This window comes from Aquila chrysaetos, chromosome 19 (assembly GCF_900496995.4).
Source record: "Aquila chrysaetos chrysaetos chromosome 19, bAquChr1.4, whole genome shotgun sequence".
In the NCBI taxonomy this organism is placed as follows: domain Eukaryota; kingdom Metazoa; phylum Chordata; class Aves; order Accipitriformes; family Accipitridae; genus Aquila; species Aquila chrysaetos.
The window spans coordinates 26,898,191-26,922,519 of record NC_044022.1 but is presented as its reverse complement, the minus strand read 5'-3'; the positions used below and the strand labels follow the sequence as shown (position 1 = coordinate 26,922,519).

The 24,329-nt window shown below is 63.2% G+C and overlaps 1 protein-coding gene across 3 annotated transcripts in view; it reads left to right on the top strand.

Moving 5' to 3' along the window:
- PDE2A (phosphodiesterase 2A) overlaps positions 1-24,329 on the top strand; it is a 52,018-nt gene that overhangs the window by 5,264 nt on the left and 22,425 nt on the right. For 2 of the 3 annotated variants that reach the window (XM_041118434.1, XM_030042968.2), the window contains exon 2: positions 19,981-20,041. In XM_041118434.1, coding sequence (XP_040974368.1) covers positions 19,981-20,041 — 61 coding nt within the window. Of the gene's footprint in view, positions 1-19,980; positions 20,042-20,737; positions 20,831-24,329 lie in introns of those variants that run through there. The other variant, XM_030042969.1, reaches the window with a different exon arrangement.

The window sequence follows — 24,329 nt, the reverse complement described above, 5'->3', positions numbered from 1 at the left end:
GCCTGCCCTGGCACAGCCTGGCAGAGCCCTGCCTGCAATGCCAGTGTGGGGAGTCAGAGGGAAAAGGATGGCTTGAGACCTTGCAGGGAGATTTTGGGTGGGTTCAAGCCTTCTGGGTCTTTGTCAGTTTGCATCTTCTATAATAAATCAAATAGAAAAAGGAGGTGGTTTTGGGTGGGTGTATTTCCCATAGAAAATATTAAAACCTGATTTTTTTGTCTGGGGCTGGGGGGGGTTCAAGGCTTGGCCCGGGCGTTGCGGCTGGTGAGGATGGCCTCGCAGAGTGTTTCGGCATCCCCAAAGCCCTCTGCTCGCCAGATGCAGTGGAGGACTGTTGCACCCGAGGAGAGAAAAAGCAAACGGCAGCTGCCGGTGCAGCCCCGTCACAGAAATGATGACTTAGCCAGAAAGCCTCTCCTGGCTTGTAATCGCTTCCCAGCCCCTTCCCAGTTCGTTATTAACTTGCACGTTTCATCTGGGTGACTCAGAAGACACTGAGGAGCTATTTATAAGGAGCATTTGAAAGGCTAAGACCGGTGGAGGGCTTTTTCCCCCCGCCTCTTTCCTTGAGCTGTTGCCGGCCAAATGCGGCTGCACTCCCCTTGGCCGCGGGCAGACGTGGCCCTGGGACAGGCAGGTCTGGAAGGGGACCCGTCCTCGTCCCCATCCCCTGAGGTTCAGGGTCTGGCTGCTACGGGATGAAGATGCTGCTGCTCCCCTCTGCCTGGCGTGCAAAGTCTCCCTGCAAACCCCTCCTCGCTGCCGGGCACCCCGAACCTCACCCCATTGCAGCAGAAGCCCCTAATGCTCCTGCCTGCGGGGGCAAGGTACAGGCAGGGCTGCCGGAACGCGCTCCTCCCTGGGAATACAGGGAGCCGTAGCCTGGGACACGAGACCTCGCTGGTCTGGATGGCACCCAGCCTGGCTCCGAGGGTGTGAAGCCCTGCCAAGCAGTGGGATTGATCAGCCTGGTGAGGATATCACGCTGATGGAGCCGGCGTGTGTTTGGGGACGAGGCCAGCGGCTGCTGGGTGCTGGGAGGTGATGCATCATCCTTAGCCGGAGCCTCTGCTCCCCTCGGAGTGGAGCTGGGACATCCGTACGGCTTCGCAGCAGTTTGCACACTGGGGTTTATTTGCTGCAAGGGGATAACACTGGGGCTGCTCCGTGTCCCTGGTCCCGCAGCCAGGATGGGTCTGCAGCCCTGTCCTTGAGCCGATGCCCGGCTGGAAGGACACAAGCCATGGGTGCTGCTGTGTTTTTCCTTGCCCTCCAAAAAAATGGGGCCTTTCCCCATTTTTTTTTTTTACTAGTGCTAACACAGCCAGGCTGATGGCAGCATCCTTCCCGCGTGGAAAAAGCAGGGGGAAGCCGTGCAGCCTTTAAATAAGAAATCAGGGCCGAGCAAGGCGGCTCTGGCAATGGGGAGAGGTGTTGGTACCAGCAAAGTTGGTAATCTCCCAGCTCAAGCAGGGTGATGGTACATCCCCTAATGATTTTATTATCAGCTACTCGAGGCAAGAATTCTCTGCCCTGTCACTGCCTGCAAGCTGGGAGCTCCCGCTGCCGGATGGGACCCGTGGGAGGCTCTTTGGTCCTAAGCGTGATCATCCCGGGACATGGGACCCCCCCGGATCCTTCTGCAGCACCTTGGGGTTCTGGTCAGGTGGGAAATTGGGGTGCGGGGCTGCTCGGGGCTGCGGTTCTGGTGCACGGCAGATGGGCTTGGCCTCCCACCGGCTGCTGTGGGGCTAGAGCTAAGGTTAGGGTTAGGGCTAGGGCTAAGTTTATGGCTAAGGTTAGGGTTAGGGCTAGGGCTAGGGCTAGGGTTAGGGTTACGGTTAGGGTTAGGGTTAGAACTATAGCTAATTTTAGGGTTAGGGTTATGGTTCAGGCTAGAACTAGGGTTAGGGTTAAGGCTAAGGTTAGATTTAGGGTTAGGATTAGAGTTAGGGCTAAGGTTAGGACTAGAGCTAGGGCTAGGTCTAAGTTTAGGGTTAGGATTAGAACTAGGACTAGGGCTAGGACTAGGGTCAGGCTCGTTTTTCCAGGACAGGGGACCTGGGGACCTTCCCTCTGCTCGCTCAGCACAGCTGGCTCCATTCTCCCCAGCAGTGTGGCTCTGGGGCTCTCCCCATGCACGTCCTTCACCCACCGGCTGAGCTGGAGCACGGCTGGGACCTGCCGCGTGGGGCGGCTTCGTCTCCCACCCTTCCCGGCCTCATCTGGGGAGTGGGACTGATGCTGAGTCAGCAAACGCTCGTGGGTGAAACCTCCAAAACCTGAGTGTTTTGCTAAAGCCTGAGCCAGGAATGATGGTGCGAGGCTGGAGACACTCACAACAGCCTGCAGGTAAAGCAGCTTTCAAGGCGTGAGAAGTTGCAGCAAGCCCACGGGGGTTGTGTGGGGCCTTCTCGGTGTCAGACGCCAGGGTGACGGGCACCTGGGCATACTGCATTTACTCACAGAGGTTTCTGGTTGCTCCAGCCCACGCCTGCAGCCGCCAGCACCCACGGCAAAGCCCTGCGGCCGCATGCGTGCACCGGCTCCTCTCCCCATCGCCGCCCGCGGCTGCCTTTGGCCGCAGGGCATCCCGGGGGTCCCTCGGGAGGGAGAGGGTCGGGGCAGGCTCAGCCAGCGCCGCAGCTCAGCAGTGTGAGCCAGGAGCAGCGTGACCTTTGTTAATGAAATTTTTGCTCTTTTATTTCCCCTGCGTTCCCTCCAGTGCTCTGCACCGTCAGAGGCTTGGGCTCCTCCAGCAGAGCGCTGCAATGTGTTAATTAGGGGGTTTCTTCCAAGCCCGGTATTACCTGCCCGCACCTTGGGTACTGCTGCCCTGTTGTACCCCGGGGACGGTGAGTTTGGGCTTGGTCTGGACGTGCAGATGGACTTCTCGGCGCAGCTGCCCATCACAAGGAAGCCATGAGATACTAACAGAGGATTTCACAAGGGGGATGGCTTGGCGTCAACGAGGCTCCTGCCCCAAAGGAAACCCCAGCCCAGCTGCTGAGGGTTGAGCATCCCCTGAAATAAACACGAGGGCACTAAGGTGCCCTTTGGGTGCTGGTTTCCCTTGGCAAAACCTGGGATGCGAGTGGATGCAGCCGCAGAGCCGAGCAAGCGCCTGCTCCAGAGGATGCTGCGGGAAAAGGGGATGCTCACGGTGGAAGCCAGGCTTACCGCACCCCGGGGGGACTCAGGGAGAGGTTGAGGGGGGCTGCTGTTGGGGCTGGCTGTCCCCAGGTAAGTGACACTCCTGGGAATTGCTGTGGCTCCCTGCCAGGCACCCGGCTCTGATCCTGCCCCTGCCAGATGGACGGGATACCCCTGGGGCTGCCCAGCTGCCTGTGGTCCCCGAGGAGAGCCGGGGCAGGATGCGTGCCGTGCTGCAGGCTGGGTGGAAGGGGCACCGGTGCCAGCAGCTCCGCTCGTGCCCTCCCAAACCCCGGGAGCTGCATCAGGGCAATGCTGGGGGCCTGTCCTTGGGCCCCCCTCGGTCCAGCCGTGATCATCACCCCCTCTTCAAGAAGCCAGAGCAGGCTGTCCCACTGCACTGCTCCCATGGGAATGCGGGGATGGAAAGGGGGTCTCTTCCCCCAGGGAATAGCGTGGGAGCTGGCTCCCGGGGTGCGTGGGTGTGCTGCGGCCACGGCTGTTTCGGTGAGGATGGAGGGGCTCTGCGGAGGTGGGGGCTTGGCAGGGGCCTGCGGCGCTGCTGGGGACCCCCCCCTCTCCGCCGCGCTGGCAGGGAGATGGGACAGCAGGTCCGTGGGCTGGCGAGCCCGCAGCTCCGCAAGAAGTGCAAAGTCAGGCACGCCTGTGTATCGCTTGTGCACGGGAGCCGGGAGCGTGCCGGGGAGCGAGCCCCACGTTCGAGCCCAGTGTGCGGAGAGCCCAAGCTGGACACCAGTATGGGCAGGGGGGACCCCAGCCATGCCCCCCACTCCCCTCCCTCCTGCAAGCCCCAAATCTGCAGGCACAGCAGAGAGGCATGGTGCTACTGAGAGGACCGTGGGACCAAGGTGCTACCCCGGGGACCCCGTTTCATCCCTCCCTGCTCCATCCTCCCCTGTGCAGCTCGGTGGGATCCTGGCACCGTCGCTCCTGCACCACAGTCAACCAGACCCTGCGATGGGGACCCCACCGAAGGGAAGGGGATGAGGCTGGGGACCCCACCAGGACCCCTGAGGCTGGGAACTCTTGCCGGGTGGCATCTGGCTGCCAGCCCTCCCGCAGGTGCCCGGCTGGGCACGGCGTGGCAGAGAAGCCGGGGCCAGCAGTTCACCCCGCAGAAAAACCATTAATTCATAGAAAGTGCAATCCAGCATTAATAACCCGACCTGCTGCGGCACTGGTCACACCGACAGCAGGATCTGGCCACGCTGCAGAAGCTGATTGAAGTTCGTTGCCGGAGGGCTGGTGCCAAGGGAGCCGGGGGCGAGCAGCGCTGCGCGGGGGCTTTGGCAGCGCCAGGGACCATCACCAAAGGATGCGGCATCTCCGTGCCCGTCCTGGGGGAGAGCTGCCCGCCATCCTGGCGTTCCCATCAGCATCAGGACCAGTGTCCCCGCTGCCAGGGACAGCATTGGGGCTGGGGACGACTGCCTGTGCCCCACTGAAGGAGGGGTCTCTTCTGACCCTCCCGCTGTCACCTTGTCCCCGGAGAGGAGAGAGAGACGGGGGGAAGCGTTCCTTGCGTGAGAGGCTTGGTCAGACATAAAAACCGCTTCATCGCTTGATTAAGGTACAAGATGCGCTGCCATCCCCCGGGGCATATCCCTGGGTTAACGTGCCCCTGCATCTCTCTGCCAGCCCTGTCCCTCCTCCAGTGCCCCTGCCAGCCCACTCCCTCCTCTCAGGGAAAGGCAGAGCTTTGCAAATTAAAAACTAAGCTTGGCTCAGCGAAATGGGGCTTTTAAGCAAATGGGTGTCAGATGAAGCAGCTCTCACCCCGACGAGCCTCAAAGGCATGAGCGTCTTTTAGCTGTGTCCTTTCCCTTCCCTCCGCTGATGGTCCAGATCCCCAGGCTTGCTCTTGCTAATACAAATAATTTGTGTTTGCACGGTGCCTGCACTGCGTTTATTTCCCTGACATGGAGATTTGGCTCATTTTGGAGGGGAGGCTGGCCCAGTGAGCAGCTGTCGCTTGCACCATGGTCGGACACAGAGATTTTGGTGACAAATCCAGGGTGTTGCAGCCTGGGAGAGTATCCCTGCTCCCGGAGGAGCTGTGGTTCCCAGAGAGGGATGAGGCACAGACAGCAGAGGCAGGATGCTGAAGTCCTGCTCTATTCCCGTGGGATTTTGCTGATGGCAGCGGATGGAGGGGACCCCAGACCCCAAATGTGGGGTTGAGCCCAGTTTGGTGCTGGATGGGGATGCGCAGTGGGGCTGGTTGTGCATCAGGATGGGCAGGATGGAGAGGGGGCTCAGGGAAGGGAAAAAAAGCCAGGAAAAACAGCAAACAGCACTGGGAAGATAACGAACACATGCTAAAACACCACCTCCGGCTGCCTTTTTTTTTTCCTCTGGTTATCAACTAAACCTACTAATTGAAAGATGAGTTGGCAGAGTCTGTAACGCTGCATTTATCCAAGGACAATTCCCCAGAGATTCAGGGTAACCGTGTGTTTTCTCTCGCCGCCTTTGCCGCGCCGGGTGCTGTTCCTGCCTGGTTTGGTGCCGGGGCTGTGGAGTGGGCACGGCTCCCTCGGGGTGCCGGTGGCCTCGCTTGGAGGTCCCCAAGGTGGTGGCACTCCTGCTTTCCCCTCCTCCTTGCTCCGGTGCCCCCATGCAAAGCTCACATCACCCGGCATTCCCAGTGTCCCCCCTTGGGGACGGCTTGCCGGGGGGCTCGGGGATACCCTCCTGCTTCCAGCGAGCTGGGTCCTGGCGTCTTGGGGTGCAGTGCGATGGGGATGGGGATTTGCAGGGCTGCAATGGGGGTTTGCAGGCTTGCAGGGCTGCCAGGCTTTCCAGCTGCATCAGGCAGGGCCAGGCTGCATTCCTGCGTCTCCTCGAAGCCCTGGGGAGCTGCTCTTCCAGCCTGGCAGCGAAGGCAGCTGCCTGCACGGGACCCAACACTTAAGGGCCGGGCAGCAGCCGGGGAAGTGCATTTGCCATGCAAACAGAGCTCAGCCCTCCCGCAGACTTATCGAAGGCACTTAGGGCTCGATGCATTTGTTAAGCAAATAAATCGCACCCGGCAAAGCTTCGGTGACACCGTTCCCTTTCCCTCCCGCGCTCCTGGCAGCTGGTGTGTCACCGCCCGGCATCCTGCAGCACCTGCCCATTAATATGCAGGCCTGTAATTACCCAGAGCTGACAATGGCTCTAAATTAGACACAGGAGCTCAGCAGCCATCCCTGCCCGTCCTGCCCGTGGATGCCACGGCGATGCTTAACCACGGGGCACCCCCATGCCCTCGCCGTGATCCGTCCCTCAGATACACGTGGCGAAATCCTTCGGCTTCAGGCTCGGCATTTGCAGTAAACAGGCAATTTTCTGTCGCTGCTTGAGGCTGGGGAAGATGAAATCCGATTCGGCAGGTGCCAGCGTGGGAGGTTGGCTGCCTCCGGGTGCTCTTCGCCGCTGAAGGATGGAGGTCTCCTGGGAGTGCAGGGACCCCGGAGCTCCCCATCGATGCCCGCTGCTCCGCCAGCCCGAAACGCCCTGAGTTTGCTGCTCCCCCTGCCCCGGGCTGTCCCGTGCCCCCTTAGCGTCTCCCCTCAGCCCCATCCCGTCCCCCCGCCATGGTCCTCGTCCCCCCCATCACACGCTGCCCACAGCGAGGGCTTTACTGAGGCAGGGGCAGATGCGATCTCCTGCGTTGCCTTTGCCTGGAGACCGAGTTATCTGATCCCAGCCAGCCCGCGGGTCCGTCTGGCCGGTGCTTCGGCTGTCATGTTCTTCTGCTTCCCATTTATTTCTCCCTTCTTGATACGCTCTCGAGCCTCAGCCACTTCCAGAGCTGGCGCTCCGAGCCTGCTCCCCCCTCCGCCTCGCTCACACCAGCCTCTCCCTTTGCCCGGGCACTGGTGCCCACCCGGGGCTGTGCCCTGCTCGCAGCCGGGGGTGATGCCCACCCGTGCCCCCCGGGGACCCGCTTTTCCCCCTGCTCCCTCATCCCTCGGGCGCTGGCGGCATCGCCTGCCCTTTGCCTTCGCACCCGGCACAGGCAGGACCGCGGCGTGGCTGCCGGCAGATGCCTGTGCCGAAATGCGGCTGCGGGTACCGATCTGTCCTGCCATCCCTGCGTGCTCCGAGCATCCTCTGCGACGAGCCCCAGCTTGTTCCTGCCGCCAGCTCTGCAGGCATTGGGGTCACCGCTGTCACCCCATGGGGACACTGGCTCTCGCCCTGCCGAGGACCTCGCTGGCGCCGGGGCCAAGCCACCCTCCAGGTTTCCAGCTTCTCCAAAGTCACCGGAGTCACTTGTGCACTTACGGGCCACTAAGTGCTGTAATTACAGATATGCTTTAATTAGCATAATTGCGTTTCTACACAAATAAAACATTTGGCGTAGTTAATTCCTAGTCTGCAGCTCCAAACCCGAGACTCTTCACCCCCCTCGCCTCGGTGGCAGGGGAGCAGGCAGCTGCCAGCAGCGAGGGCTGGCAGGGGTAGGACAGCGGGGTTCCCACCCCCCAGCCGGTAGATTCCCCCCCGAGTCCCACAGGGGCCTGAGCCACAGACCCCCATTCCCCCCCACGCAGTACTGAGGGTAGCTGGGGTCCCCTTCTCTTTGACTTGTTAGGACATGGCACTGGGATTGCTGGGACATAGCATTGGGTTTGCTGGTACATGATACTGGGTTTTCTGGGGCACCGTATTGGGCTTGCTGGGATGCAGTACTGGGATATGGCGCTGGACTTGTTAGGACACGGCACTGGGCTTGCTGGGACATGGCACTGGGCTTGCTGGTAGACGGCTCTGGGCTTGCTGGGACACGGTACTGGGCTTGGTGGGACACGGTACTGGGCTTGGTGGGACACAACACTCGTTTTGTTGGGACTTGGCTCTGGAATTGCTGGAGCACCATACTGGGCTTGCTGGGACACAACTGGAGCCCAGGCTTGGCCCTCAGGGCTGTGCAGGTAAGCGCTTGCCCCAGCCGGGTGAGACGTGCCTGGGCTGGGCACCGTGGATCTGGCCCCCCCAAGCCCATCCTGGAGCCTCCCCGCTGCCACCGTCCCCACCGAGCCAGCCCCAGGGTGCTCTGCCCCCACCCCCAAGCACCCAGAGCCCCCCTGCACCCACAGCCACCCCCTTTAGCATCACCCTGGTGCCTGCCGGGCTCCTGAAAGGATTTCGCTGGAGGATGTGAAAGAAGCCGAGGAGCTGCTGGTGGCAGCATCCCGGCCCTTCGCCAGAAAAATACAGGGAAGAGTTGGGAAAATGGCCGATGCTCGTGTGCCTGCAGGGTTTGCTAAATGCCCTTTTCATTAAAAAAAAAAAAAAAAAAGGGAAAAAAAATTCCATTTTTCTCAAGCTGAAAATGAAAGTGATTATGTAACGAGCAATAAATTACTTAAAGAGAATGACTCATTAGAGCAAATACAGAAAAAGTCACCGTGTATTTTTAGCTCGAACACCCCGTGCTGTACCCGGCGTTAACCCTTGTGGGGCACAGCCTGGCCCCCCACCTCGCCCCACCGTGGACCAAGGCAACCCCCCCCGAGATGCCACGTTTTGTTCTGTAAGGATTTTGTCCCTGTGACATATTCCCGAAGGAGCGTGGAAGTGATGGGGCTGGTGTGGCTGAGCTGTGGGCTCCCCATCCCATGGCCCCCCCTCGGTGGGATGCTCGTGGCTGGTCCAGGGGATGCTGCTCACCCCGGATCTGGGTCCCCATCCCGGGATGAGCCCCTGCTCCGCTTCCCCTCCCGGTCATTCCCACCAGGATAATTAACCCTGATCCCTTCCTGAGCAGCGCAGACCGCGGGCGCCGCTGTTTTCTCCCTGCCAAAGAACCTGATGAATTAATTTGGAAATAGAAGTGACGAACAAATTAATTGGAGGAGAACAAGGGAGCGAGCGAGCGAGCCAGTTTTAATCCAGGTTAAATTGGTGAGTGAATGCATCGTTAACAAAAGAGAGATAACGAAGGGGAATTGGAGCAGGCAGGTGCCAGGCGAGATGGTGGCAGCAGCCGCCCGGGCGTGGGATGCCAAGGGATGAGAGTTGGCCTGAGAGGGGGAAAAAATCCTGGGGACGCCAGTGGGAACCTGCAAGAGGGAGGGGAGCGAGAGCCGGGTGTCACCCCCACGTCAGGGTCCCTGGGGACGGTCCTGCCAGGCTCCTGCCTGCGCTGCCCACAACCCAACTCATCCCTTTGTCACCCCTTTGCCGAAGCAGAGCATCCTCGTGGTCTGCTTTGTCTCCAAGGAGATTTCCACCAGGAGCAGGGTGGGAAGTGCCTGAAAGCACTCGGGAAAAGCTGGGGTCCCCTTTTGTCCCCCTTCTATCAGGTGGGTGTCACTGAGTCTAGAAGGGGAAACTGAGGCACGGCATGTTTCAAAGCATCATCATAGCGGGGTACAGCACCCGGGCATCTGTGGTGCCCTCGGGGACAGAGCTGTCCCTCCTCAGGAATACGAGGGGGTCCTACCAGCGAAGGAGCGTGTGGGGGAAACAGAGGCTGAGACGTGTGTGCTCGTGTCCCTGGGGCGAGAGGAAGGTTGAAGCGGGTGCCATTTTGAAGAAGGTGTCTGTAAATCAACCAAATCAGCCCTCCTGCCTGTGCCGGGAGGGGGTGAGCAGGTTTGGCGGGGGCATGGGCATAGAGAGCTGTGCTGGCCACACACACCCAGGCTGGGATCGCTTCAATGGGGTGCTGAGCATCCCCTGGTCGGGGCTCAGAGTATCCCTGGGGTCAGGGCTCAGAGCATCCCTTCCTTAAGTGGTGTTATCATTCAGGTCTGCTTTTGAGAATCCCATGGGATTAGGATGTGGGTGTGGGGACAGGGACCCTGTTCCCCATGCACCAAATTTCTCAGGAGTCTCAAAAGCTGATGGAAACCAGCCCCGCTTCTCCGTCCCCGAGCAGAGCCCCTGGTACTCATGGTGGCACCTCAACCTGTTGTCACCTGGAAGCAAACCCACCGCAAAACGAGGGGCCAAGGCAAGCAGAGGGGACAAGCGGGAGTCGGTGGCAGAAGTCCCCGTATCCTGCAGCTGGAGCGGGGCCAGCATGGAGCAACGCAGCCCATCGCTAATGTATATCCCCTATTATTCTTTTATTTAATCCGGCAATATATTCACATCCTCCATATGCCTGGTCTGGTCTGGGGTCTTCCTTATTGCTGCTCAGCCACCTGGAGTAGCTGGCGTGGCACAATCATTAACATGCTAACGATTTGTGTAAGTACTTCTGGAAGAACATTGCCCGCCTGGCTCGGATGCTTCATTTATTTTTTGCCTAGAATGTATCAGAAGAGGAATTTACAGTGATAAAAGGGGGGAAAAAAAAACGAGGCAAAACAAAATGAAGCTGCTAAATGAGGCTCCTGTTGCGCCTGGCTGGGTCAGTCTGCACCCCGGTGCTGTGCCTGCTGTCTGGGGCAGCCCTGGGGACTCGGGGCCGGGGGGGTGTTCAGGGCTGTTTTCTCTGGGGGAAACTGAGGCACGGGGGGGCTGGAGGCAGGTCAGGCTCTAAGCTTTGCTCTCAGGAGTCCCAGCCTGTTGTCTGCGGCTGAATAATTGGCAGCAGGGGCTGACGGGGCTGGGGGTGACCCTGCACCCCGCTGCACCCGCAGCACACGGTGCTGGGGGGCTGCGTGTCTGGAGCGTGCTGGGCCCCCGAGCGCTTGCTGTCCCCTGAGTGCGTGCTGTCCTCCCCAGTGCATGCTGTCCCCTGAATGCATGCTGTCCCCTGAGTGCATGCTGTCCCCCCCCAGTGCATGCTGTCCCCTGAGTGCATGCTGTCCCCCAGGCACCTGCTGTCCCTCCTCCTAATGCATGCTCTCTCTCCTGGCACGTGCTGTCCCCAAAATGCATCTTGTCCCTCCAGACACATGCTGTCCCTTCAGGCAACTACTGTCCCTCAAGACACGTGCTGTCCCTTGACACACATGCTGTCCCTCTGGGCATGTGCTGTCCTTTCAGGCACCTACTGTCCCTCAAGAACACGTGCTGTCCCTTAAGACACATGCTGTCCCTTAAGACACATGCTGTCCCCCAGGTGTGTGGTGTCATTCCAGATAATGCTACATGTTCTCCCAGATGCATGCGGTCCCTCCAGACCCATGCTGTCCCTCTGGACACATGCTGTCCCCTCAGATGCATGCTGTCCCCGTGGATGTCATCTGTCCCTCGTCCCTCTGAGCATGCAGCGGCTGTGTGCTCTGACCCCACGCATGCAGGATGCTCTCAGGGGGCAGGCTGTGTGTGATGAGGGTGGCTGAGCCACCCATGGTGCAAAAGCCCTTGCAAGCTAAGCCGGAGATGCCCATGGCCCATGGCTCAGCCTCAGGACTGGCTGAGCTGGCTCCATGCTGGGAAAGCGGTCGAGGAACGGAAAGAAGCTGCTGCTGGGGGGAGAGGGATGGGAACGAAGCAAACAGCCATTTAAACCCCTACCAGCCAGCCCTGCAGGGGCCCGGCCACCTTCTTGGGAAGGGAAATCGTCTGCCGGGGAGCAGAGAGGGCTCTGCCATCACGCTCATCCCCCTAATTAGCCCTGGCTCCCCGGCAGCGGCTATGGGATGCGGGGGCTGCCAGTGGCCCCCCGGCACCCGGCGCGCTCTGAGCTGTCTCCATAGAGACCCTTCGAGGGCTCCATCACTTATTCATCGCCAGCATCGCTCGCTCAGCCGGGCCCCTTCGTTATCCAGCTCAAAATCCGGCGATAGTAATGACAGCAGCAACAAAACCAGCAAAACCTTCCCTGCCTGCACCCGGGATGTGCTGCCACCAGGTCCCCGCAACTGGCATCTCCCGGGGACTGTCTCCACCAAGGGACGGGGTGCCAGGACACCTGCATCCCTGCTCGGCCCCGGGTTCGTGCCGTGCCTCGGTTCCTGCGGTCGCATCCCTTTGCCTGGCTGCTGGGTGTCTATGGGGCTGGCAGTGCTCCCGGGCCTGGCAGGGGTGCTCTCGGCTCTTGGGGTGGCAGCGATGACAAAAGTGGCCCCAGTGATGGCTGGGATGGGGACAGGGCGAGTCGGTGATCCCTTCGCGTTGCTCAGGGTAAGCTGGCTGCCCCCAGCCCGTGCTGGAAAGGGAAGGGGTGTCCCTGGCTGGGACAGAGCCCCTGCCCCACTGCAGGCAGATATGGGGGATCAGGATGGGGCTGAGCTGCCACGGGGCTGCACAGGGTGCAAACACCGAGCTGCACGGGGTGCAGACTCTGGGGCGCACAGGGTAAAAATGTGGGGCTGCAAGGAGTACAAACACTGGGGTGCACAGGGTGCAAGAGTGGGGCTGCACAGGGTGCAAACATGGGGGTGCACAGGGCAAAAATGTGGGGCTGTATGGGATGCAAACACCAGGGTGCAAATGTGGGGCTGGGGCACGGGGAGGGGGCAAACATTGGGCTGCACGGGCTGCAAATGTGGGTCTGGACAGGGTGCAAACGTGGGACCACAGGACTGTAAACACCAGGCTGCTGCCCCCTCAGCTGCTGCTCATCCCCCCGGGCATGGCGGGGGCTGCCAGGCTGAGGGACCCCCACCCAGGAGGCGGCTGGCTGACCCCGTGGGGCGGCTGTGGGGCTGAGGGGGTCCTGCTGCCCATGGGACATTTGGCACATGCCCGTGCCCGTGCTGGCTCTGGGGTTACCCTTGGGGACCGGCCATCGGCTACGGGGGGAGCGGAGGGAAAGGTGGGGAGTGCGTGTGTGCTCACACTCGCATGCATGCACGCCCCACGCACATACATCCAATGCACACAAATACACCCCCCCACACGCATTCACCAGCGTGCACGTGCCCCCCCAAGCGCACGCACACAAAACACCCCCCCGTGCATATATGCACCCCACGCTTGCGCAAACACACCCACGCATGCATCTCTCACGCGTGCACACGCTCTGCGTGCATGCACCCCCATCCTTGCCCTCTCCATGTGCACACTCACACGCACACACAAGCACACCCCCGTGCACGTCCCCTTGCGTGCACACCCCCATGCATGCATGCACACGTGCACACAGGTGACACGCAAACCGGTGCATACCCATGCAGGCACACTTGTGCACACACGCACTTGTGCACACACACACGTCCCTCCGCTCTGCCAGCCCCAGCTCTCCCAGAAACCACCCCCAGCAGCGATGCCCTCCTGCCCCGCTCTTCCTCCCTGCCCTGCTGCAGGTCTTCCTCACTCCTGCACATGCACAGGTCTCCCTGCGGACAAGGGGCCCTGCCTGCTCCTGCCCAGGAGCAGAAATGTCATCTTTAATGGGAAGGGAAGGAGCCGGCGGCTTCTCCCTGCTGCTCCGAAGCGGTTTGGCCGCGGCAGCCGGTGCTATCGACCGGCTGGGCCCACGGAGCCTCCCGGGCACCCCGAGCCTCGTCCCCAGGGCTCGGCGGCGGCTGACCCCCAGCATCGCCCCGGGGAGGGATGCTGCAGCATCCCCTGCTCCGCCCGGGCAACGCAACCCGCCCACGGTGCAGCCACGTTTTGGCCACCGCCAGCCAGGGCCGCGGCGTCGGATAGGATTTATCAGTGAAGAAACCATGGTGAGCAGCAAACAAGATATCGATCTGCAGCCGCCGCGTCCAGCCCAGTGCCGGGTTACATCCCCGCCGAGCCAGCGGCGAGGCTTGGCTGCTGTGGAGAGCCCCGGCCGGGGGGATTAGTGGCCGAGCAGGAGAACAGATGGATTTATTTCCGCCTGAATTTAGAGCTGGCAGAGTACCCCAGATTAGCAGCTCCAGAGCAATAACACCTCAATTTATCTGTAGATACAGCAGCTCGATCAGCGGCCGCGTCCCCAGAGCTCTGCTCGAGCCAGCTGAGTCCAGGTCGCCTCTGCGGCAGGGAACCGGTCCACGGGCAGGGACCCCGCAGCCTCAGTTTCCCCGGTCGCCGGTCCAATGCCACTGACCCACGAGACGTGGGGTGCAATGAGGCATTTTCAGTGCCGGAGGCTTTGCCGCAGCCCCCGGCATCCCGCCTTGCTTCGCCGTAGCCTCCCACGGCCACGTGCACGGTGTCCCCGTGCCTGGCCACCCCGCGTGTCCCCTCCCTCCTGCGAGCTGCGGGGCAGGGATGCTGCGGGGATGCTCGGGGAGGTGTCATGGTCCTCACCCCGGCGGCGCTTCACCGGAGCCGCTGTCGGAGTCAGGATCCGGCCCTGCAATCCATCCCGGCTCCGCCGCGGCGGCTTAATGAAGCTTCACTGATCTGACATGATTTACAGCAATACTGGCACAGCTGGTAACCGCGGGGCCACGCTCCCCTCCCGCCCCGGCTCCCTGGCTGCACTGTGCAAGGGGGCACCTGGTATCCCAGCGCTCCCAGTATACCCAGTATACCCAAAGATGCTGCTCTGGGGGCAGGTTTCTGCAGCTTCCCCTCCTACGTACGACCTGCAAAGGGGCCTGGGCGTGGGGAGAAAGCGTGCTGCCGGTCTTTTGGGGCTACAGGGGCTTTGAAGGCTCAGCCTGGCTTCTTAGCCCCCCCTGCCCAAATCCCTCGGCTTTGGTGCTTTGTTGCCATTTGGTGCCAGCACCTCCCAAGGAAAAGCTGAGTCTGTGAGTCTTAAAACACCAAAGGGGATTTCTCCCTGTTTCTCTTGCATGAAATAAGGGTTAATATTTACAAGCCTGCATGAACTTTGCTCCCTCCTATGCCATTAAACACCCCCAGCTGAAGCAGGGCTGGGAAGCCTGGCAGGCTGCCGCCCCGAGTCCCTGAGGAGAGGCAGGATGGGCAGCGCCGATCTATCGATCCCGGGTCGGAAACAGGGAAAAAACCACAGGCAGAATGGAAATATAGGAAGCACGGCTGGGAAACACACTCCTTTGCCTCTCCCCAGCACCCGGATTTATTCCCCAGCATCTCCCGGCGCCGTGCCAGGGCCGGGGGGCTGGTGCTGCATGTCCCCCATCCGACTGATGGTGACATTCCTCTCCGAGCGACATCGATCCCGGGGGGCTGCATGAGCCAGTGAGCTGGAGCAGCTCATAATTACACCAAATCATTAACAAGCCGGCCGGGGAGATGAGCTCTGTTGCATGCATGCAGGTTAAGAAGCAGCGCCTGCATGCAACTGCGGTGCTGCAGCCCTGCGTCCCTGCACCCCTGCGTCCCACTGCTCCGTCCCCAGGCACCCATGGGCGAGCAGTTGGGGATGGGGAAGCTGGGGACAGCCCCACACTGTGCCCTTGTGCGGGCTCAGCAATGGCTCTCTGTCCTGCGGGCAGCTGTGCCGGGCCCGTGACCTGCTCCCTGTGTGGCTCTAGTGATGATGACGTGCCGGGCTCGGCACTGATCCTGCGAGCCTGGGAGCTGATGCAGAGCACCCAGCTCTTCAGGGGCTGATTGCTGCCTACCAGCTCCATGGGGAAATCTGCTAGCCCCATGGGGAAATCTGCTTCATGCACAGGACCCACATCCAAGCCGGCAGGATCCATCCAGGCTGGGCAGAGCTGGCAGGCTGAGATGATGCTCAGGTCCCTGCAGTGGGGTGTCCCCAGAGCTGGGGACCCCAGGGCGTGATTTTGGGGACCTGGTGGGTCCCGTGGTGGCCTGGTCAGGGTGATGGCCATGGTGAGACCCTGCCCCATGGGACCTGACTCGGGGTGCAAGGCTTGAGTGTCCAGTCCTGGAGTCCCCAGGCTTTGAAGCTGGGTGCTGGTTGGCTTTGCCCTCCCCCCCGCACCCCCCACTCTGCCACACAGTGCTGAGACATCGCTCTCCTGGCCGCCCTGGTGCCCTGCTGCTGCCTGCCTCATTAAGGCCAGCGGCTGACGAAGCTCTCTGCACCTCCCCTTGCTGGCATCACTAATTATAGCCCAGCTGGAGGGTGACTCACCAGGAGCAGCACCCAGCCCCCGGTGGGGTCCTTCCCCCCCCCCCAGCCCCATGGGCATGTCAGGGTGATACACCACCACCCACTGGGGCTGGGTCCCTGTCCCTCGCCCACACCGATCCCCCCTCTCCCGTAGGGACCCGATCCCTGGGACCTGCTTGCGTACAGGGTGGGGATGGTGGGGTCCTTCCCCCACAACACAGGGGTGCTGCTCCCCAAACCCTGGCGTGGTTGGCAGCCGTGGCTCCAAACCTGTTTGCAGCATCTGCTCCCATCTGGGCGGCTCTTATCCCCATTGCCATAGAAACAGATCCTGCCGGCACCCGGATCTGGCTGATTCCCGCTCGGCGAGAGGGGAAACTGAGGCTGGAGTGGAGGAAGAACCTGTCCAAAGGGTTTTTCCTCGGCGGCTGCAAGGGCTGGTGTGTAGCCGACCTCTGCTTAGTGGGAGGAGAAGAAGGACCGGAGCCGAAGCGGCCGCTGCGGGGGATGGGAGCAGAGAGCGAAGCAGCTAACGAGGTGCAAGGTGGGCAGGGGAGCAGGCAGGGGGTGAAGGCAGGCTGCCTGCCCACGCCACGGGGCTTTGATGGCAGGGCAAGGCCCCGGGAGAGAGAAAAACTCCTCTGGCACCCAGTCCAGGGTAGGGCTGCATGGCCTCGTGCCATCGCCTGGGGTGAGGTGCCCATCTCTCTGTGCCGTCTCCCAGGGTGAGGTGCCCATCACCATGTGCCATCACCCAGGACGAGGTGCCCCTCTCCCTGCACCATCACCCAGGACGAGGTGCCCCTCTCCCTGCACCCGTGGCTGCGTCACCCTTCGGTCCCAGCACAATGCCAGTGCAGCGCCGAGGGCTGGGGACCTGCGAGCCGAGGTGGGGGCTGTGGTATCCCAGCTTGGGGCTTCTCAGCCCCCCCGGGGCAGGACCCCCCTGCCTGCGGCGGCTGCTCCCAGGGTGAAGCCAGGGGGGGGGCTGTGGGAGGGTGCCCTGGGGCACGGTGGGGGCTGGATGGGATGAGCCCCCCAAGGTGGCCGGGGTGGCTTTGGTGGCTCTGGCCACTAGATGACCTTGGAGCTCCACTGGCCGCCCTGACCCCCCCACCGGGCTCCCATGCCCTGGCCCTGGCACCATCCGGGGGCTGTGGGTGCAGGGAGTGGGGTGTGGGGTGCAGGGTGCGGGTGTGGGGGGGTGCAGGACGGTGGGTGCAGCACGCAGGGAGCTGCTGGGTGCAGGGTATGGGCTGCAGGGTGCAAATCCCAGCTTTGAGGCTGCAGCACCACGCACTTCCCTGAGCCGCTGAGGGGGGGTTAGCTGGGGGGGGGGCTGCTTCAGTAGCCCCCAAATCCTCCCCCATTTGGCCACTGCCCCGAGGTGGCCTGGCCCCTGTCATCCCGTGTCCCCATGGGATGCTCATGGGGGTGAGGGCACCCAGGAAATTCTCCCTCCAACCCTCCACCCTCCGGGGACATTTTTGCCTCCACCAGCAGCTGGGCAGCCGGGCTTTTGTGGGTTCGGCGTTCCCCCATGGGTTGCGAGATGATGCGAGAGGGGTTGAGCCCTTACGAGCCACCAGCGCATCCCAACAGCACCCTGTCTCTGGGGAGCAGCGGGACCCCTTTAGCTCCCGGCAGATGGGAGGCAAAACCAGGGATCTGCGCTTTTGCTCCGGTCAAAGCTTCTCCGGTGCGGTGGGCAGCACCTACAGCTGCCGGGGGTTGAGTGTGTGTATTCTCTGATGTCTGATAGCGTGGCTGTGCACACAGCATTAGTGCATAGGAGGGTCTTCAGGGTGTTTTGCAAAGCCTGCGGAGCAGAGGTCCTGGGGACCCGCCTCTGCAGCAAGGCTGAGCGGAGGGGAAGAGTTCAGGACGAAGGCTAATTTGGGGGTTGCTGGGGCCCTGCGAGGCAGGATGCACCCTGCAAAGGGCCCTGCACCCGATGGATTTCCCACCCCATCCAGCCTCTCCGCAAGCCTGGCTGAAGAATTGGCTTAAGATAGCAGAGGCGATAGCTGCTGAGCAGCCCCAGGGAGAGGATAAGAACATGAGCGGCCCTTAAGTGACTGTTACTGGTGGCTTAGGCCAGTTTAGCTCCGATTTAGCTGATCTGGGTGACGAGGGAAGATCTAGTGAGCTGAGGGGTTCATGGGATTTGGAGGAAGAGCAGGAGGCCTTCCTCCCCCAGCCCAAACCTTCCTCCTCTGTCCAGAGGAGATGGAGGTGGGATGCCAGCCCTGGCAGGCCCTGTGCCTTTGCGATCTTTGGCATAATATCTTCCTTGATTGCACATCTCTCTCCTGCCTCCTTTATTTCCCATTTATCTGTGTTTTTGTTTGGTCACGCTGCCTGCGTCCCTCGCGCAACGTGGCGCGTGGCTGCCATGTCGTGTCCCTGCCGGAGCTATCCTCATCGGTTCCTCGCCATGCGTGAAGAAGCCGTTAAATTGTTGATCTGTCACCCCCAAAGCCCCGTCTCTTTGGGGTGGGCTCCCCGAGCTGAGACGGTGCCCCAGGGGACGTCGGGGTGGCGGAGCACCCCTCTCCTCCGTGCATGCTGCGGCAAAGCGGTCCCCAGGGTCCCCATATGGCTCAGGCTGTGCAGGGGGAGCAGCACCCCCAAAATCCTGGTGCTTGGCCCTGGGAGAGGATGGGAGACTTGGTGTGGGGGGTGTGTCACTTCTCACCAAAGGTGATCAGGGATATATAGGAGGCTGGGGGTGAACAGCCCCTGCATCTCTACAGGGGGGGTCCCCAAGTGGGGTCTTCTCCAGCGTGTAAGATGGGGGTCCCTCCCTATCCAAGAATGGGGATGGGGTGCTCTTCCAATGAGGGGTGGGGGGTAGGACATCCCAAATATCCCCTGGGCTTGGGGGGTGTGGGGGTGTTTCTCTGTATGAAGCCCTGCAGCAGTGTTATCCCAGAGCCAAGGGATGGGCTTTGGTGGGCACCTGGCAACCAGCCAGGGTCAACCCATCACAGCATCCCTGCCCAAAAATGGGGGGAGGCTTCCAGTGTCCGACCAGGGAGGGTGGGGGGGGAATCCCCAACCTAAGCCTGGGGCACAGCCCTTAAGAGAGGGGGGTCACTTTAGCTGGAGAATAAGGGGGTGCTCTTCCAATGCAGGGTGGCGGGTGGGACATCCCCAATATCCCCTGGGGATGGGGGACGGGGGGGGTCTGTCTGTACCATGGGGGGGGGGGATTGGGGTGTGACCCCTGCCCAAGAAGGGGGAAGGTGCAGGGGACCCCTCTACCCCAAAACCCAATGAGGGGAGGGTTTAACATGGTGGGGCTGTCCCCCCGCCCTGGAGGCCAGACCCGTGGAGGCACACCTGGTACCTGCCCCATAGGAGAGCACTACCAGCCCCCTGCCCCATAGCAGGAGCACCCCAACCCCACACCGGGGAGCGGTGCCTTGACCCCCACCCCACACCAAGAGGCGATGCCCTGACCCCCTCCCCACACCAGGGACCTCCACCCTGACCCCCATGCCACACTGCCACCCCCTGCCCCGACCCCTGCCCCACACCAGGAGCCTCACGCCGACCCCCACCCCACACTGGGGATCTCCACCCCGACCCCCACCCCACACCGAGGAGCGATGCGCCGACCCCCACCCCACCCTGGGGACCTCCACCCCGACCCCCACCCCACACCGGGGAGCGATGCCCCGATGTCCAGCCCCACACCAGGGACCGATGCCCCGGCCCCCTCCCCACACCGGGGACCCTCACCCCCACCTCCCCCCACCCCGAGGACCTCCAGCCCCACCCCCCCCCTTCCCACCCCCCCTCCCCTCCCACCCCGGCCCCTTAGGACCCCGCGGAGCCGGCGCGCAGCAGGTGCGGAGCGGAGCGCGGAGCGGGGCGGAGCGGGGCGGGGAGCGGCGGGGAGCCCGGCCGGGCCGAGCCGGGAGCCGGGAGCCGGGAGCCGGGAGCCGGGAGCCGGGAGCCGGCATGGTGCTGGGGCTGCAGCATCTCCTCACCGCCCTCCTTCAATTTTTCAGACGGGGCCAGCAGGTTTTCTTGAAGGTGGAGGACGCCGTGCCCGGCTCCGAGGCGTTACAGGTAGGGACGGCGGGGACCCCCCCCCCTCCATCCCACCCCACGGGTGCCCCCCCCCTCCTCCCACCCGGGACCCCCATCCCAACCGCGTCCCCTCCCACCCCAGACCCCCGACCCACCTCCCCTCCCACCCAGGACCCGGGGAAGCGGGGACTGGGGGAGCCTTGCTGAGCCCAGTCCCCACCCGGGCCCGGGGGTGCTGGGGGTCCCCGGGTTTATGGCTGGGGTGGGGGGGGACACCGGGAGCGCTGGGCGGGGGGGGGCGGTGGGGAGCGGAGGAGCCCGGGGTCCCGGTCCGCCGTACTCGGCGCTGCACGGGGTGTGCGGTGGGACCGGGGGCTGCGGGACCCCCCCCCACCCCGCGCCTGGGGGGCCGGGGGGGGGGCTCTCCCCAGCTCGCTTGTACTCGCTTCTCTCCCCGCTCCTTGGCGGAGGGCTGCGAGTCCCCCGGGAGAGCCGGGAACGGGGTCCTGCCCGCTGGGGAAACTGAGGCACGGAGCTGCGGGACCGGCCCGGGGGGGGGGAGCTGTGTCTGTGTCGTGTCCGCCTGTCGTGTCCCTCCCCGGGGCTTGGGGACACGTTGAGCTCCGTGTCCCGTCCCCCCCCCCGCAGGCACTCAGGAAGGAGGCGGCGGGCGGGGGGTGCGGATCCCGCCGGGTCGGAGGAAATGGGCTGGACCGGGCGGGCGGTCCCGGTCCCGGTCCCCGTCCCGGTCCCGGTCCCGGTCCCGGTCCCGGTCCCGGCAGCCGAGCCGGGAGCCGGGGCCGCGCCATGGGCACCCTCCAGGACACTGTAAGCAACCCCGGGGCGGGGGGGCGGGGGGAGATTCTGCCCAGTCACCCGGGGAAATGGGGACCCCGGGGGGTCGGTGACCTCCGGGCCGGGGGTGGAGAGGGCTGGGGGTCCCTTGTGTGCTGAGGGTTTTGGGGTGCGATGCGTTTGGGCATGCTTGGGAACGCGGGTCCTGTTTGTCTGGGGGTATCGGGGTGCTGGGGTTGGGGTCCCCACTTCTCTGTGTCCCCCTGCCCTGCTCTGCTCGCCGTGGGACCCCCGAGAGCTCACCTGCGGGCAGCTCTGCCTGGTCAAGGCGGGTGCAGGCAGCCTGCCCCACTGTGGGGCCAGTCCTCGGGGGGGTTGTGCTGGGAAGGGGGGGACCCCCATCAGACCCCCCGGCAGCACCCTGCCCCGAGTCCTCCCCACCCTCTGCTAGCACCAGTTGCACATTTTTGGGGAGGGAAGGCTGCACCCCAGCATGTGCATGGGAAAACGTTTGGTCCTTTGTGCTCCTGCACCTTCACACGCACCCGAATTTTTGGGGAAGGGGCTGCTTGGAGGGATTCACCCCAGCCCGGAACATTCCCAACCGCTCTCGCCGTCCGCCTGTCCACCATGCCGGATCCCCGACCCAAGTGCCGGGCAGCGCCGATGGTTTTGGGTGCGAGAGCCGTGGTCGTGGTCCCCGCTGCGTGCCCAGAGCTGGCCGGTGGGCTCGGGCTGGGCAGGAGCGCAGTGGGTGGCTCCGGGTTCAAGGCCGGAGCGAGGCAGGGACCCGGGGCTTTGCGCTGGGAAATGAAGGGAAGGAAACGTTTTCCGGGAAACAGCCGAAAGCTGCTGACGGAGGGAAAGGAGCTGAGCTGGGCTGGCCTGTGTCTGAGGTGGGGCCGGGGCTCGCCGTGGGGTGCACTGAGCCCCCCCAGGAGGGGCAGGATGAAGCTTGGGGACATCAGAGCTGTCACCCGGCACAGGGACAGGACGCGTGACTCCTTACTGGCCAGGGCAAGTGGCCCTCTCTGCGGTGCGGGGGTCCCTGTGACCCCTCTTGGTCCCAGACCCCCAGCACCCAACTAGCCCTGTCCCAGGAGGGTGGTTACAGCACCGAGCCCCGGCTGCAGCCCCCCCGAGGGGACCCAGAGGTGTGTGGGGACCTGGAAGGGAGCCACAAGCCCCAGTCCTGGGGGAGCAAAAGCCACCCAGATGCGTGAGAGGGGGCTGGTTTTAACCTGGAACACCAGCCTGGTCTGGGGGCTGCTGGGGTGGCACCGAGGAGGAGGAGGGGGACGCGTGCTGGGGCAGAGCTGCCCCATGGCCGTCCCTGGTGTGTGAGGCCACAGCAGCATGGGGCGAAGGGACGTGACCGGGGATGTGCGAGGGATGGGTGGCAGGGGACGGATCCTGCTGGGCTGCCCTGCTCCAGTGCACACCAGCCCAGGGTGGGCGAGGAACAGCTCATCCCCCCCCCAGAAATACTCTGGGACCCCAATCCCTGTCAGTGCCCTGAGTGCTGGCTGCATTTGGGACCCCCATCCCCAAGCCTGGGGAGGTATATAGGAGGTATATAGGGCTTGGGGCTTTATTACCCCTCCCACACCGGCCCCCCCAACCACCCCGCTGTGGGGTGAGGCTGAAGATGTCTGTGCCTCCTCTCCCTCCCAGCCGCTGGCCCCAATGCAATTACCCGCTGACTAGCCCATGAATCAAACCCTAATTGATAACATGTTCGCAGCCTGGCTAAGCAGGAAGGAGCTGGGGGGGGGCCATGCCATGCCCAGGGGCTGGGGGGGACGACACTCTCGGGCACCGCTTGCCCCCGCTCCCCATCCTACCCCAGGGGATGCCTACGCTGACCTGCCGGGGCTCGGGGTGCCTCGGCCAGCGGCGTGGGGCTGCTCCTGCCTCAGTTTCCCCGTGCGTGAGGCCGGCCGGGCTCGTTGGGTGGGGGACCCGTCGAGGGCGGTGCGGGGACATGGGTGTGCAGGCGTTTGTCCCGGCGCTGCCGGCGTTTCCTCCGGCGGACACGAAACACATCAGCAGGGCAATAAAGGGGAGGAAAGGGCCGCGGCGCACAATGCGGCAGGGGCGCTTCTTTCCATGACGTGGGGCAGGGCTGGCTTCCTCCCCCACCCAGCCGCAGGGCAGAGCGGGACCCCCAGACTGGGGTGGGTGGGTGGGTGGGTGCACCCTAGTGGTCCCCAGCCTGGGGGGTCCTCACTGGCAAAAGCTCTTTCTGCACGGCCGCTCCAAGAAGCAACTGCTCAAGGGTGCAGGATCAGCCCACGCCGGCATTGCGTGTGCCCCGGCACTGCTTTTTGGGGGGGGGCTGTGGGGTTCAGGCCGTGGGTCCCGGCCCTCTCATGCCCCACGGCATCACACCGGGCTTGTGGCCACCTGCAGGCATGTGGAAACCAGGCTGGGGTGCAGAAATGACCCAGGTGGGGTGGCACAGCCCTGCGTCATCTGGGGGGGGGGCTGCGCGCTGAGCCCACAACCTGGCTGGGGTGTGGGTGCTCCTGCTGCACCCCGGGCGGGGGGGGGTCTGCCTGCAGGCATCGGCACCGGGAGATGCGGAGTCGGGTTAGGGGCAGCCGGTGCTGGGAGGGGGCAGAATTTGACCTTTGGTGTTTGCTGGAGGGGAGGAATTTCTCACGCCGGGTCCGGCAGCGTGGCATCGTCCTCTCCAGCCGCGATGGGCACTGCGGCCGACCTTGACTTTTTGGAGCCGAGCTGAGACATTTTGCAGGGAGGTGATGGCAGAGATCCCCTGCCTGCTGCCTGCAAGGCCAGGCTGGGGGTGGCTCGGGCGCCCGGGGGGGCTCGCTGTGGGGACAACGGCATCCGTGGCAGTGCAAGGCGGACAGAGGGGTGAATTCAGCAGGGTCTTCTCATCCATCCCATACCGACGTGGCAGTCGGGGTGTTACTGGGGAGGGCTGAACCCGGTTCTCACCTGAGCCCCCTCCCAAGCACCCACAGCCACGGGAGGGTTCATCCCTAAAATGGGTTCCAGGGCTGAGCAGCCAAACCAGCTCCAGGGTGACCCTCTTGGAGTTGAGTCCGTGGACTTGGGGACCAGGCTGGGATCTGGAGCTGCTGGATCTTTGCAGCCGGATCCGGTCGCATCTGTGCCCCGGCTGCCCCATGGGCATGGGGGTGAGGATGCTGGGGACTCGCCCCGAGGAGGATGCGTGGGGAGGGAGATGCTGGGGGATGCGGAGGGGAGCAGATGGGGAGCAGGGCTGGTTCCTGAGACTCCCTGTTCTTGGCGCAGGAGAGGGGATCGCTGCTCCCAGCCCAGCTCCATCGGGATGCTGCCAAACCCAGAAGCAAATCCTCCCTGGCAGCTGTGTGTCAGCCAGAGCGGGGATTTTCTCTCTGCTTTTTGGCTCAGGCAGGTCCCCGCAGGCGCATCCCTCTGCCACCCACGTGCCGGGCAGGATGGTGCCCGTGGCTGTGGCGGGCGCATGATGCCTGGCACCTTTGGGTGCCCCGGAGCTGGCTTTGGGACCAGCCATAGA